At 36.1% G+C, this 13,839-nt stretch overlaps 1 protein-coding gene across 4 annotated transcripts in view; it reads left to right on the top strand.

Annotated features, from left to right (window-relative positions):
* Positions 1-3,403: 3,403 nt before the first annotated feature.
* LOC113118416 (capping protein, Arp2/3 and myosin-I linker protein 3-like) overlaps positions 3,404-13,839 on the top strand; it is a 42,569-nt gene continuing 32,133 nt past the window's right edge. For all 4 annotated transcript variants that reach the window (XM_026287554.1, XM_026287553.1, XM_026287552.1 and 1 more), the window contains exons 1-18: positions 3,404-3,520; positions 3,725-3,819; positions 4,805-4,855; positions 6,727-6,786; positions 8,059-8,180; positions 9,436-9,533; positions 9,664-9,734; positions 9,822-9,895; positions 10,576-10,651; positions 11,086-11,174; positions 11,270-11,364; positions 11,450-11,536; positions 11,689-11,798; positions 12,761-12,838; positions 13,011-13,087; positions 13,172-13,276; positions 13,453-13,522; positions 13,611-13,692. In XM_026287554.1, coding sequence (XP_026143339.1) covers positions 3,481-3,520; positions 3,725-3,819; positions 4,805-4,855; positions 6,727-6,786; positions 8,059-8,180; positions 9,436-9,533; positions 9,664-9,734; positions 9,822-9,895; positions 10,576-10,651; positions 11,086-11,174; positions 11,270-11,364; positions 11,450-11,536; positions 11,689-11,798; positions 12,761-12,838; positions 13,011-13,087; positions 13,172-13,276; positions 13,453-13,522; positions 13,611-13,692 — 1,480 coding nt within the window. In that variant the 5' untranslated portion in view covers positions 3,404-3,480. The remainder of the gene's footprint in view (positions 3,521-3,724; positions 3,820-4,804; positions 4,856-6,726; positions 6,787-8,058; positions 8,181-9,435; positions 9,534-9,663; positions 9,735-9,821; positions 9,896-10,575; positions 10,652-11,085; positions 11,175-11,269; positions 11,365-11,449; positions 11,537-11,688; positions 11,799-12,760; positions 12,839-13,010; positions 13,088-13,171; positions 13,277-13,452; positions 13,523-13,610; positions 13,693-13,839) is intronic.

The following is a 13,839-nucleotide window of genomic DNA, read 5'->3' as shown; positions in this document are numbered from 1 at the left end:
AAAGCTGTTCCTGAATCTTGTGGTCCTTGTCCGGAGGCTCCTGAAGCACCTCCCGGAGGGCAGAAGGCTGACATGGTCAGGGTGAGAGGAGTCCTTGAGAATGCTGCGAGCTCATCGTAGACAGCGTTTCCTCTGGATGTCTTCAAGAGCAGGAAGTGGTGTCCCTGTGATGCGATGGGCAGTTTTCACCACCCTCTGCAGCGCCTTACGGTCAGCCACTGAGCAGTTCCCATACCAGACTGATGCAACTGGTCAGGATGCTCTCAATCGCACACCGGTAGAAGTTACCAGGATAGATGAAGACAGCTGGTTCTTCTTCAGTGTCCTGAGGAAGAAAAGGCGCTGGTGAGCCTTCTTTACCAGGCTGGAGGTGTTTGTGGCCCAGGACAGTTCCTCCGAGATGGTGGTTCCCAGAAACTTGAAGCTGGAGACATGTTCAACAACCATCCCGTTAATGTGGATGGGGTCATGCGTGCTTCCTTTCTTCTTCTTGAAGTCCACAATGAGCTCCTTAGTCTTATTGGTGTTAAGGAGCAGGTTATTGTCAGCGCACCATGTGGCCAGGTGCTGTACCTCTTCCCTGTAGGCAGTCTCATCGTTGTCTGTGAAGAGGCCAATCACCGTGGTGTAGTCTGCAAACTTAATGATGGAGGTGGATCCATGCACAGTCTTGCAGTCGTGGGTGTAAAGGGACTAAAGGAATGGGCTCAGCACACAGCCCTGTGGTACGCCAGTGTTGAGTGTGATGGTGGTGGAGTGGGCATGACCTGACCGAACATGCTGAGGCCTGTTGGTCAGAAAGTCCATAATCTAGTTGCAAAGGGAGGTTTTAATGTCCAGGTCTCCAAGTTTTGTGGTCAGCTTGGAGGGAATGACTGTGTTAAATGCTGAACTGAAGTCAACAAACATCCTAACATACCTGTTGTTATGGTCCAGGTGTGTGAGTGTAGAGTGTCACTGTTGAAGCGTGCATAAAAGTAATTTAGCTCGTTAAGGAAGGAGACGTCCGTGACCGTTGGAGTGGTGTTGCTTGACTTGTAGTCACTGATGATCTAGATGCCCTGCCACATGCGTCGAGGGTCATAGTTGGAAAAGTGTTCCTCTACCTTCAGCTTGTAGCAGTACTTGGCCTTTTTGATGCCCCCTTTCAGGTTAGCCCTGGATTTACTGTAGGCCTGAGCGTCATCTGACCTGAAGGCAGTGTTTTGTATTTCACTTTGAAACTTACTGGTTGTTGGCCTTTTTATACACTTATTAAATTTTTCAGTTTTATTTGTATGGTGCTTTTTATGATGCAATTCATTGCAAAGTGTCCGTAGGTATGCAGGAGATAAACCATTTAAGGAATTATAGGTAAGTAATAATAATTTGTAACTGACACGGAACTTAATAGGTAGCCAGTGCAGAGACTGTAAAATTGGGGTAATATGATTATATTTTCTTGACCTAGTAAGGACTCTAGCTGCTGCATTTCGGACTACCTGTAGCTTGTTTGTTGTAGATGCAGGACAACCCTCAGAAGTGCATTACAATAGTCCAGTCTAGAGGTCATGAATGCATGAACTTGCTTTTATGCATCCGAAACTGTTATGTTTCGTAGCTTGGCAATCTTTCGAAAATGGGAAAATGCTGTTTTTGTAACATGGGAAGTTTGATTTTCAAAAGACAAGTTGCAGTCTAATATAAAACCCAGATATTTTATTTTATAAGTAATATCTCGGCCTTATCTGAATTAAATAGGAGAAAATGATTGGCCATTCAATCTTTATTATTTTGAACACACTCAGTTAGCTTAGATAATTTAGAAGTTTCACCTGGTCTTGTTGTGATAGTTGAGTATCATTCAGCATAACAGTGAAAACTAATTCTGCATTTTCTAATAATATTACCAAGGGGCAACATGTATATTGAAAATAGTAGAAGACCTAGGACAGATCCTTGTCGCACTTCATATTTTACTGGCTTATGTTTTGACCGTTTATACACCTCAGTTTTTGAGAGAAAAAAAATAGTTTGTGGCAATTTTTGCAACAAGCAGCATAAGCCCAGATCATTCAAATTAAGAAATTGTTGTAATTGACAAAAAAAAAAAACAATTGGCTCCAATATCCGGTTTTCACTGTACAGGGCAGATGGCAGATGTCCTGTGGGTGAGCGGTTTGCTGATGTCAATGTTGTGGATCGAGTAGTGCATGGTGGCAGTGGGGTTATGGTATGGGCAGGTGTATGTTATGGACAACAAACACAGGTGCATTTTATTGATGGCATTTTGAATGCATAGAGATCCTGAAACCCATTGTTGTGCCATTCATCTACGACCATCACCTCATGTTGCAGCATGATAATGCATGGCCCCATGTTGCAAGGATCTGTACGCAATTCCTGTAAGTTGAAAATATCCCAGTTCTTGCATGGCCAGCATACTCACTGAACATGTCACCCATTGAGTATGTTTTGGATACTCTGGTTCAGTGTATACGGCAACGTGTTCCAGTTCCTGCAAATATCCAGCACCAGCTATTGAAAAGAAGTGGACCAACATTCCACGGGCCACAATCAACAACCTGATCAACTCTATGTGAAGGAGGTGTGTTGCACTGCGTGAGGCAAATGGTGGTCACACCAGATACTGACTGGTTTTCTCATGAAAAATTGGGGGCAAAAACAAAAGTGTTGCATTTATAATTTTGTTCAGTATATATACACACTGCAGAAGAAGAATTAAAAAAAAGTCTTACAACTGGGTAGTGAATATGGTTTTAGATAGTTGTTTGAACTGGTCTCCCAGACTCACTAGCCAAGGAAGTGGCCAAAACCAGCCTGATGACCAGCTAAAAGCAGCCAACCAGCTTAGGATACTTTTTGATAATTTATTATTTTTTTTCTGCAGGTTGTGCACCCACACAAACACGATTTCTCAGTGTTTATCAAATACACTAGATAGGTACAGTTTTAGCCAGAAAGGGTTGCCACAAAGTAAACAATATTCCACTAGAGGGAGGTGCTGAGTGAAAACAATTTAGCGTTTTAATTTGCCTCTTCCACCTAGCCATCAATCCGTTAAAAAGTAAGGATTATAAACAAAACCTTTGACTTTCTATGCATCTCTTTGGTGCAAAGCTGACACCAAAACCTCTATCATTTAAATAGGTCAGAGATTTGACAATAAGTGTTATCGTTCTCACATGAACCACTAACTGAAGCTTAATATTAACCTCATTTGCAAACATCGACATATTTGCTTTGGGGTTGAAATGATTGCTGTGATGTGTGAAACTGCACATTATGAAGTAACTGTGATAGGATGCTCTTCATGCAGTTCAGGTGTCACATCCTGTCTCAGACCTGTACTCTCAAACTGTGGTTTTCCCCCATAAGCATGAATCATAAAGCAGCAGGATGTGTGTGTGTTCAAGAGTGTGTCACACACTTACTTGAGAGCTGCCAGTGCTGGCCTGTCTTCACCCTGTTGCCACAGACATGATGGCGGCGCAGACAGAGGTCCCATTTTGCCTCAAAGGTAAGGTGCTTAAACAATACTTTCAGAAGACACAACTGAAATATGAGTAGATAATAACCAGTAGGCTTTTTTATACTATGAGACAATTGTTTGAAGCTCTTTCAGACTATACAATCTCTACATTACAGTACAGTGCTAAGATTACTTTTTAAAGTTATGCGATGTGCAGTTCTGCATAAATGGTTGCGTGTGCTTGATTTCCAGAATGCATAACTCAGTATCTGAAGCCACAGAGGGTTCAGTTCATGAGTTTGGTGCAGCTCAACCAGTACAAGGGACGAGCAGAGAGCAGAGTTTTGGTATGTCAGCCTTTTATTTGTGTTAATTCTTTAAATGTATTATTTATTCATTTCAGAATTTTTATTACATTTATTCAATTAAATGTGATCATACACACACAAATATTAGTATAGAACCTATTCATTGGTAATAAAGTGAAATAACTGAACATGAACATAAGAGCCTGAGAAAAATGATCAGTTTAGAAGAAAATTTCAAATGACACTTGGAGGCTTTTGTGTCAGAACTCTTCATATATATACTCTTAGTATTTAATTCGCCAAAAAAGCATAAAATGTTTAAAATAAAAAAATATGTTTAATTCTTGTATAAGTATTGTGTTGTAACACCAATATTATGTGGAATTAGTTTTTTTCAAAATGTTTGTATAACATTTTTCTAGCCCTTTTGAAGTAAGCAGCTGCATGAACTCCACAAGTTTGTGTAAAACTTGATCATGTTCTCCAGTGTGATTTGAGATGATCCAAAGAGCATCTTGTTTCTGGACAAAGAGTCACACGATCATTGTCCTCCTGTTATTACTTGTAATACTGTTTCTTTCTCCACACAGTATAAGCAGCGTTTGCTGCTAGTGTAGATATGTGCTGATGAAGTGTGCAGAGCATCAGAGCAAGGTTCTGCTTGCACAGTCAGCACTGCATTGTTCGTATGTGAAACGTCATTTATCACTGAAGGGCTGCTTGCTTTTCTGTGTGATGTGAAAGAGAAAGCACTGAAAAGCTCAGAATATTGTTGTTTGTGGTTTTGCCAAAATATATTGCTATAAAATTCAGACCAAAAACAACATTTTCAGGCAGGTTGCTGAGCTATGATACTGAAAGCCACAAAAAAAAAAAAAAAAAAAAAAAAAAGAAAACAGATTTGAGGGTATATAACTCAAGGAAGTAGCTTGCCTTTTGTTAAAAGCACTTTGTGTTGACCAGCAGATGGCACTAGACTCATTTGCTCTTTTCTGTGCTCTTGCGTTTTTTGGTTCTTTGACAGGTGATGTCTCAATGGAGAGCTCATGTGTTCCACAGCAAGCAACCAGTGAAGGTGGGAAACACTATATAAATCAGTTCTGCATCAGATCACATAGATCTCACACCAGGGCCAGAGCAATATGTGGCATACTTTTACAGGGTTTAAAAAAAAAATGTATATGTCGATTGGTCTACATTGTAAGTGGAAACTTGGTTATCAAAGACCACTACTTTAATGGGGCACACATACACACTTGCCAAATGATTTCTACACCACTATCTTACACTTCTTTATCTTTATTATAATCTTAAACTGATGCATAGTTTTGGATTGCAGTGACCCCCAAAAGCAGCTGGACACTCGAGTCACATATAAACATTAAAAGAAAAGAAAGAAAAATATCACAAGCACTTCTTCTTTCAAGGAAAACAATTTGAAAAAAGATGTGTCAATATACAGTGGGTTCATTGTTCTAAATGATGACAAAATGTAGCTTAAATACTGTAGGGTAACGATTATTGAATATAGTATATAAACAAAATAAAGGAGCAAATAAAGGATTATTTTAATAATAGTTCAATTAATAATAATTACTTTATTAAAGTTATAATAAATAAAGTCCATTGTGCATTAGAACGTGATTTTATGGAGTATTTCAAAATTAAATTAGGGCTGTCAAATCGATTAATTGGGATTAAAAAATATATAACATTTTATATATATATATATATATATATATATATATATATATATATATATATATATATATATATATATATATATATATATATATATATATATATAAAATTATATATATATATATTATATATATATAAAATGTTATTAGTGCTTATATTAGTGCTGTCAAATTATTAGTCGCACCCAAAATAAACGTTTTTGTTTACATAATATATGTGTGTATTGTATATATTTATTATATGTATATAAAGACACACACACATAGCATATATTTTGAAAATATTTACATTTATGTATTTATATTCATATAAATTATATTATATATCAATATATTTAATATAAAAACGTAACATATTTTTCTTAAATATACATGCATGTGTGTTTATTTATACAAACAGTAAATATACACTGTAGACAACTTTTATTTTGAATGCGAGTTAATGGTGATTACTCGATTTGAGAGCTAATTAAATACTTAAAATTCAAAGTAATGTTACATGATCATATTGCACTTGTTTTGATACCAACATACCATGCAATATTCAGAAATCATAATGTTAAAGGTGACATTCGGAATAACATGTATGTGAAATACATGCTTCAATTATTCTGCTAAAATAAGGATATTGTCACGGAGCCAAAAACCAGCAAGTAACCTTGAACAGTGAATCGACTCTGTCATGAAAATATGCAGCTGATAAAACAAGCAGTAGGTTAGAAACCCGAGGGTCAGTGGGTCAGGTCCACTATTAACTCAAAGTGCTGTAGGAGGGAATATTTCTTAGCAGAGCTCTATTACAATTTATATGTCCTCTTAGCAATATGTGTTTCAAAAAACATGCTAATGAGTGCTGCTATTAGTACAAACTGCTTAATGTGATTTCATAACTGATGGTTTATACAAATTTGAATGGCAATGTTCTTTTTAAAAGATGCATATATTTCTTGATTTGTGAAATAAGGGCTAAGTGCTAATGGACTGTACCACACCGTGTAATGATATGCAGTTAGAGATTGAAAGTGTATGACTCAGTACTAGTTCCTGTGGAAAAAAATTGTGTGTTCCAAAGCTCAACTTCTGTGTTTGAGTTTCAGTGAAAGACCCGGCCTCCCAGAACTCCCCCCACCACCCCCACCCCTTATCTTCTGTGTTAACTCTGAGTCACTTTATTTCCAGTGTTATTTGCTGTATATACATGTCAGAGTAAGGGTGCTGTTTACAGCGGTCCTGTCTCTCGCTGCAGGTGGAGAGTTCCTTCAGTTATCTAGAGATCTATGCCATCACTATCGACAGCATTGAGCAGGTAAGAGATCTACTGCTATAACATACTACGATGATGATAGACTGTTAAGAGCATTGGACATTTAATGTTGCTTGTTAATCTACACCGTAACATTTTGTTTTGTTTTATGTGTTGCTTTGAATGAAAACATCTCTTGAATGAAAACATGTAAATGTGACTGCAAAATGTAAATAATGAGCAGCTGTAATAGAAATATGTGACCCTGGACCACAAAACCCATTTTTTTTTAAGATTTATACTTCATCTGAAACCTGAATAATAAGCTTTCCTCTGATGTATGGTTTGTTAGGATAGGACAGTATTTAGTCGAGATACCACTATTTGAAAATCTGGAATCTGAGGAATGCAAAAAAATCTAAATACTGAGAAAATCGCCTTTAATGTTGTCCAAATTAATTCTTTTCAATGCATATAACTAATCAAAATTACGTTTTTACAGAAGGAAATGTACAAAATATTACTTAATATCCTAATGATTTTTGGCATTAAAATAATTTTTTTTAACTTTGACCAATACAATATATTTTAGCCATTGCTACAAATATACCCCAGCGACCTAAGGCTGGTTTTGTGGTCCAAGGTCACATATCACTATACTTTAATTCATTATTTAACTTTATTAAACTTTTTTGTTTTTTATGCATTTGAATGATTTGAGGTTTGTTTCAAAGGAAGTCTATTATGCTCACCTTGATAAAAAAAAATAAAAAAATACAGTAAAAAACAGTAATATTGTAAACTAGTGTTGCAATTTTAAACAGTTTTAATATATTTTAAAATATATTGTATTAATGCGATGGCAACACAAACATTTCATAATATTATCAGTGTTAAAAAAAATTGTGCTTCTTGAATAAAAGTATTTAAAAGGGTAATATTATAGGGTAATATTGTTAAATATTACGTTTCTCTGTAAATTATGAGATAAAAACATTTGGAAAACTATAATACATTTGCCTGTCAGCAATGAAATAAAGACCTCTACATTTAACCTGTTAATATTTTTACTGCAGAAGTTTTAGATGACTTTTCTATATTTATATAGTGTAATGTAAACATATAGTTAGCAATGCATTTTTTTAACTCTGACCTTTTTACCATGCTTAAAGCATGAGGTTTCTATCTGGTTTAACTCTCTAGCGGTTGTAGGCATGTAATGGGGATTCAGAAGTGTTTTGGAAATGAAAGTTCCTCTTCAAATCAGCCAACCGGTTGGTTTTTTTATGGATACTTGCAGTCGCTCATCATTCTTTGTACTTGTGTGTTTGTGAGGTGGTTATTGAGACGGACCGGCAGATCTACTCTCTTAGCCTGATGTCAGTGCGAGATCTGGAAGCTGTGGTCACCCACGTCACCGCCTCACTCAAGAAGATTTTTCCAGATTCATCGCCCGGGTGAGTGACCTGTTAATAATCACATCTGATCTAACATTGTTCATTACTTCAAATACTTTTCATGCATTTCAGTGCTTTTAAGGAAATACATATAGTCGGATCCAGTTTTGCTTTGTCGTTTTAAAATGCATTGACTAAATAATCAGGTATAGTTAGGACTGCAAAACAAATATTCTTATCCAAATTTTGGTATTGACATCAAAAGCATTGTGTCCAAATCAGCTCTACAGTACTTTGGCACAAATGCAAACATTTGCAAACATCCTCAAGGACTGTTAGCAAAACTGTACAAGGTTTTAAACATAAAAAATGCAATTGATTCTTAACTTAAATTGAATTAATATTTTTTATATATTTATAATAATTTATTAACAAGACATAAAAAAAAAATTATAATTTGCGCTTGAAAAAATTTTTTTCTTCCTATAAATATATTTATTTATATGGCTGTTAAATATAATATGTTCCCCTGTAAAGTTTTCTTTTTAAATTGCTTATAAATTTCTATTAAAGGTATGGACACATTAGCAAAATGTTGGCGAAAATTAACAGGCAAAAAATTACGTTTTTTAATAGTGTAGAGATGTACGACAGCTTTCTGTTGGTCGGCACGATGAGTGAAATCTCTGTGAGGAACTTCTTTACCCTTAAAACACCCAAACACATGGATTCATATTGAGAATTTCACAGCGTAGTTTCACGTTACAATATTTGACCACACATTAATGTAAACATGTAATTAAAAACAAAGGGCAGTTGAGGTGATTTTTTAACTCCTTTGTCCTATAAAAAAAAAAATATGAACCAGACTAAATTAAATACGTGTTCCCTTACAACAAAGATATACTGTACTGACCGTAATGTAGGCCTGTTTTATTTATTGAATGTCTCTACTGTAAAATCTGGGTCCTGGAGCAAAACAACTTAAAAACCACTGCTTTTATCAATCATTGTAGAAAAGTGGATGATCTTGATAGTTTCTCTTTTCCATATTATTCCTTGTGATAAAGGCTAATGACTTAAACCAAAAGGTCTTCACTAATTTGACTCACTTCCTCTCAAATGTCTTAACAGATTTATCTGCCCACATATGGGAAAAACCCATTATCAAATGCCATAAAGTGCCAGCATGTTCATTGTGTGTATAAAGCTATTTTACCACTGACTGGAAAACGAAAGAAAAATTTGTGTTGACTGATGTGTCTTACTGATCCCACACTTCCTTTATCACCCTCCATCTCTTTCTCCCTTGCAGGAAGTTGCTGAAGAAAGTTCCCCCTGACCTCCAAGAGCGGCTGTCCAGTCTTGCCTCTAGAGTTGAAGAACATGTGAACGGAGCAGTTGGACCATGTGGTCAGATGATAATGTTGTCACTCACAAATCACTTTTGTGTGATCAGCTGTAGGGAACAGTCACATTTAGATGTTATTTAGACATCTGATTACTTTCATTTGATTTCCACATTCTCTTTGGTCCTTCACAGGAGGCTTTTCGGACACTTATGCAGCTTTGTGTGACTTTAATGAGTTCCCTTGCTGTATGGAAGTTCAGTGGGTCTGTAGTAATCATTACTAATAAGAGTCAAATTGTGAAAGGATAAGCGATGGGGATTTTAAGAACTGTTGCTCCTGTGGTTTCTAGGACGTCGATAACATTTATCATGTTCAGAACTGTCGGGTTTTCAACCTCATTGACTTCAGTCATTTAGACAGCAGGTAGATACAATGACTTTTCCCTCTAAATAAGAAATACATTTTTAAATATGTAAAATGACATTATATATATAAACATTTATTTAATATTTAATATATAAATGTATATATATATCATATTTATATATATATATATATATATATATATATATATATATATATATATATATATAAATAACATTAATACACTTCTATTCAAAAGTTTAGGGTCTGTAAGATTAAAACAACAACAACAAAAAAACCTTTATTCTCACCAAATAAACAAAAAATACAGTAAAAAGACAGTAATATTATGAAATAATACAGTTTCCTGTCACATGATCTGTCAGAAATCATTTTAAAATGCTGATTTGGTGCTTAAGAAACATTTCCTATTGTTATCATTTATTATGTAGGCAACAGCTGCTTAGGATTTTTATGAAAGCTGTGATGCTTAAATTCTTTGAATAGAAAGTTCAAAAGGACAGCATTTATTTGAAATGCATTTAAAAGTCTTCACTGTCACTTTTGATCAATTTAATGTTTCCTTGCTTATAAAAAGTATTAATTTCTTTAAAAAAAATCTTACTGACCCAAAACTTCTAAATGGAAGTATCTTTAATATATAAATCAATGCCACTGTTAATATGTCTTTTGGTGTTGTGCTATTTCTTCTTAATAATCTGTTAATAAAATGTTAACAGAGACTTGGCTTTAGCAGTGGGTGCCTTGTCCTTCAACCAATGGTTCACCAAGATATGCAGCAAGGACTTCAAACTGGTATGTATAGATACTACTGGGCCAAATAATCACGAATACTGGTGAATGAAGCTGGAAACTTTGAGATGAATGGTTGTGTTTAGACTTGGCTTATCCACTAATGTCAGACCTCCATCTCCTCCTCAAATTGTTGTTCTGACCATGAATCATGACAACACCACGACAAGACGAGCTCAAAGACGACTTTGTTCATAGCGTGATGCAATATACTCATTTAAAATGGAGAGAAAGGTTTGAAGGATGGGTAGAACAAGCAAAACTTGAATCAACCGAACAATCCTCTGTTATTCAAACTTTGATACTTAGTGGCTGCACAGCTCTTTTTTTTATCATAGTAGTTTTGTCATAATTCATGTCATTCTTAATGTGTTGTCCATTTGCCTCCAAAAACGAGAATTGTTTGTCATTTATCAGCCTCTGGTCTTTGTTTCCAGACCCCTGATGTGCAGGAGCAGGTGCTCTACATGATCGCCCGGTCCTGTGCTCTGGAGGAGGTCAGTCTGGAGGCCAGCGGACTCAAAATGTGAGTTTCATCAATGCTTTTGTGCTTGTGAAAAGCTTAACATATTTACCCAATGTCTTTGAGCTAAGTTGATTCTCTTTGCATCCTGGATGCAGGGATTTTGCTGTGAAGATGGCCAGCGCTTTTCGGGACAATTCTGCCTCTGCTGTTCATATCATCAACCTCTCTGTCAATGCTATTGAAGATAAAGGTACTGATGCAGATATTCTCTCTGGTCTGAGATCAGATGAATTGTTTTTCTCTGTGTATACATGCTCTGTTTTCTTGAACTTTAGGAGTGATTGCTCTCAGTCAGAGTTTGGGCAAATTGCATCGTGGCCTCAGTCAGCTGAACCTCTCCAAAGTCTCTATGTCCCCGAAAGGTGCTGCGTTTATCTTTTACTCCCTTTTACACATTTCAAGACGCTGTCTTATGTCTGCAAATGTAACTAGACACATTTTCTGAGGACAGTGTCGCTTTAGTTGCCATGCTGTTGGCGTCTTCAACTTTTTCTCGCTCTCCCTGTTGCCCTAGGCCTGGGCTGTCTGGTTCAAGTTCTTCATCAAAGTACGTCTCTCTGCAACACTCTGACCCACCTAGACCTGAGCGGAAACATGGGCTGCCTGGCGACAGAAGATGCTGTGGTGAGTTTGAAAGAACTGTGATGATAAAAGGCCCTTGTGTTTGCCCTGCCAATATTTTCATTGGCCCACCACCAAAATAACTATTTCTATTATATATATTAAATATAATGGATATACTTCCATTCAGAATAATACATTTAGAACATCATTGAAAGAAGTCTTTAATGCTCACCAAGGCTACATTTATTTGATTAAAGGCTAAAACAGTAAAAACAGAAGTATTGTGACCATTTACAAATCGACCCCTTGGAATTATACGGTTCTGTCTGACATTTTTGTCATAATTGAGTTATTCATATATTCTTATCATTAACATGATGTGATAGATTTTTTAATGTTGTGTACATTATGAGACTTTTTATTTAAAAAGCAATAAGGTTCTATCTACACAGTCGAATGGAACACACAAACTTCGAAACTCAATATCTTAAAACTACTCGGAATTCAGATAGAACCTTACAATTCCAAGGGGACGAAATGTTTTCTGTTTTAATATATTTTAAAATGTAATTTATTTATGTGATGTCAATGCTGATTTTTCAGCTGTCATTACTTCAGTCTTCATTGTCCTATGATCCTTCAGAAATCAGTCTAATATACTGATTTGATGCGTTTTATATTATTATCAATGTTGTGCAGTTTAATATTTTTGTGGAAACAATGCTACATTTTTTTCAGTGTTTTCTGATGAATACAAAGAACAGTATTTATTAGATATAGATTTTTTTAACATTATAAATGCATTTACTCTCACTTTTGATCCATTGAATTTATGTTTATTAAATCAAATATTTTTGTTAAAAAAAATACGTCATTAAAACTTGCATGGCTGCATATGTCTGCCTTTCTGTCTGATAGGTTTATTCATCCCCGGCATTGCAAAATCTAGCAAAAAAGAATGAATAGACTTGAACACTTAGGGCAGCTTTGAAATAACATGCTTGTCTGTCTTTTTTTTTCAGAGCCTCTTTAAGTTCCTGTCTGTTCCGAATGCAGTTTCTCACCTGGACCTCAGCTACACCGATTGCCCTCTAGACACAGTGAGTCACATCACTTATATTCTGCATCTTGTCTGTTTGCTTATTTTGTCACATATAAATGATTTATCCAATGTCAAAGCTAGTCGTAATCCAGCTCGATGTTTTTTTTTTTTCATTAACCATATCTTGAGGAACCTCTGACCTTTTCTCGTCTTCTTCTGTTTCTCTCTAGTTGTTTGTGTCTCTGTCTGTGGGCTGCTGCACTACTCTGAGCTACCTCGACCTCTCCAGGAACACTTTTTCTCATAGGTGAGCCATCAAAAGTGACATTATGGATTAAAAGCATCTCTACACAGGCTTGCGTGCACATACTGATCTGTGTGGCTGTAATAGGAAAGCACGAGAGGTCACACGCAGTGTGAGGGATTTCTTCAGCAAGAGCACTGTGTTAAAATACGTGGGCTTGTCTGGAACTAAACTACCTCCAGAAGCTCTCAGGTATGGGGTTTGTGCCAATTTTAGCGTACATTTGTGTGGGTTACAAGCTTGAATATCTCTCCTGTTATATATATGTTATAAAATTCAAAACTTTGGGGTCAGTAATATTTAAAAAAAATAGATATTATAAGTAGACGATTATGTCATCATTAATGCCCAGTGTAAATGGTGTTTAGATTGTTACTACAGGGCTTGGCCACCAACACTCATCTATCTGAGCTGGAGCTTGACATCAGCTGCTGCGAGGTACAGACTCACACACCCACATTTACACATCCACCCCAATGCTAGAAATCTTTTCTCAAAATTGCGTTTGATTTTTGTGTCACTGTAGCTGAGGTCGGCTGGAGCTCAGGTGATTCAGGAACACATCTTTGAGGCCAAGGCCATCTGCAGTCTGGACCTGTCTGACAACAGTATGTCTCTTATTTTATTCTCTCTTCCATGCGGCCGGGACTTTATTAACCTCCCTTCATGCCTTCCTCTTTATTTGTGTCAGATTTATTATATTGCTCTCAATGACTATCTCTTTCACAACAGCACTAGAGGGGTTACAGGGTCTC

This window comes from Carassius auratus, chromosome 18 (genome assembly GCF_003368295.1).
Source record: "Carassius auratus strain Wakin chromosome 18, ASM336829v1, whole genome shotgun sequence".
NCBI classification, from domain to species: domain Eukaryota; kingdom Metazoa; phylum Chordata; class Actinopteri; order Cypriniformes; family Cyprinidae; genus Carassius; species Carassius auratus.
The sequence above is the reverse complement of the archived record's forward strand: the minus strand, read 5'-3'. Positions and strand labels throughout refer to the sequence as shown.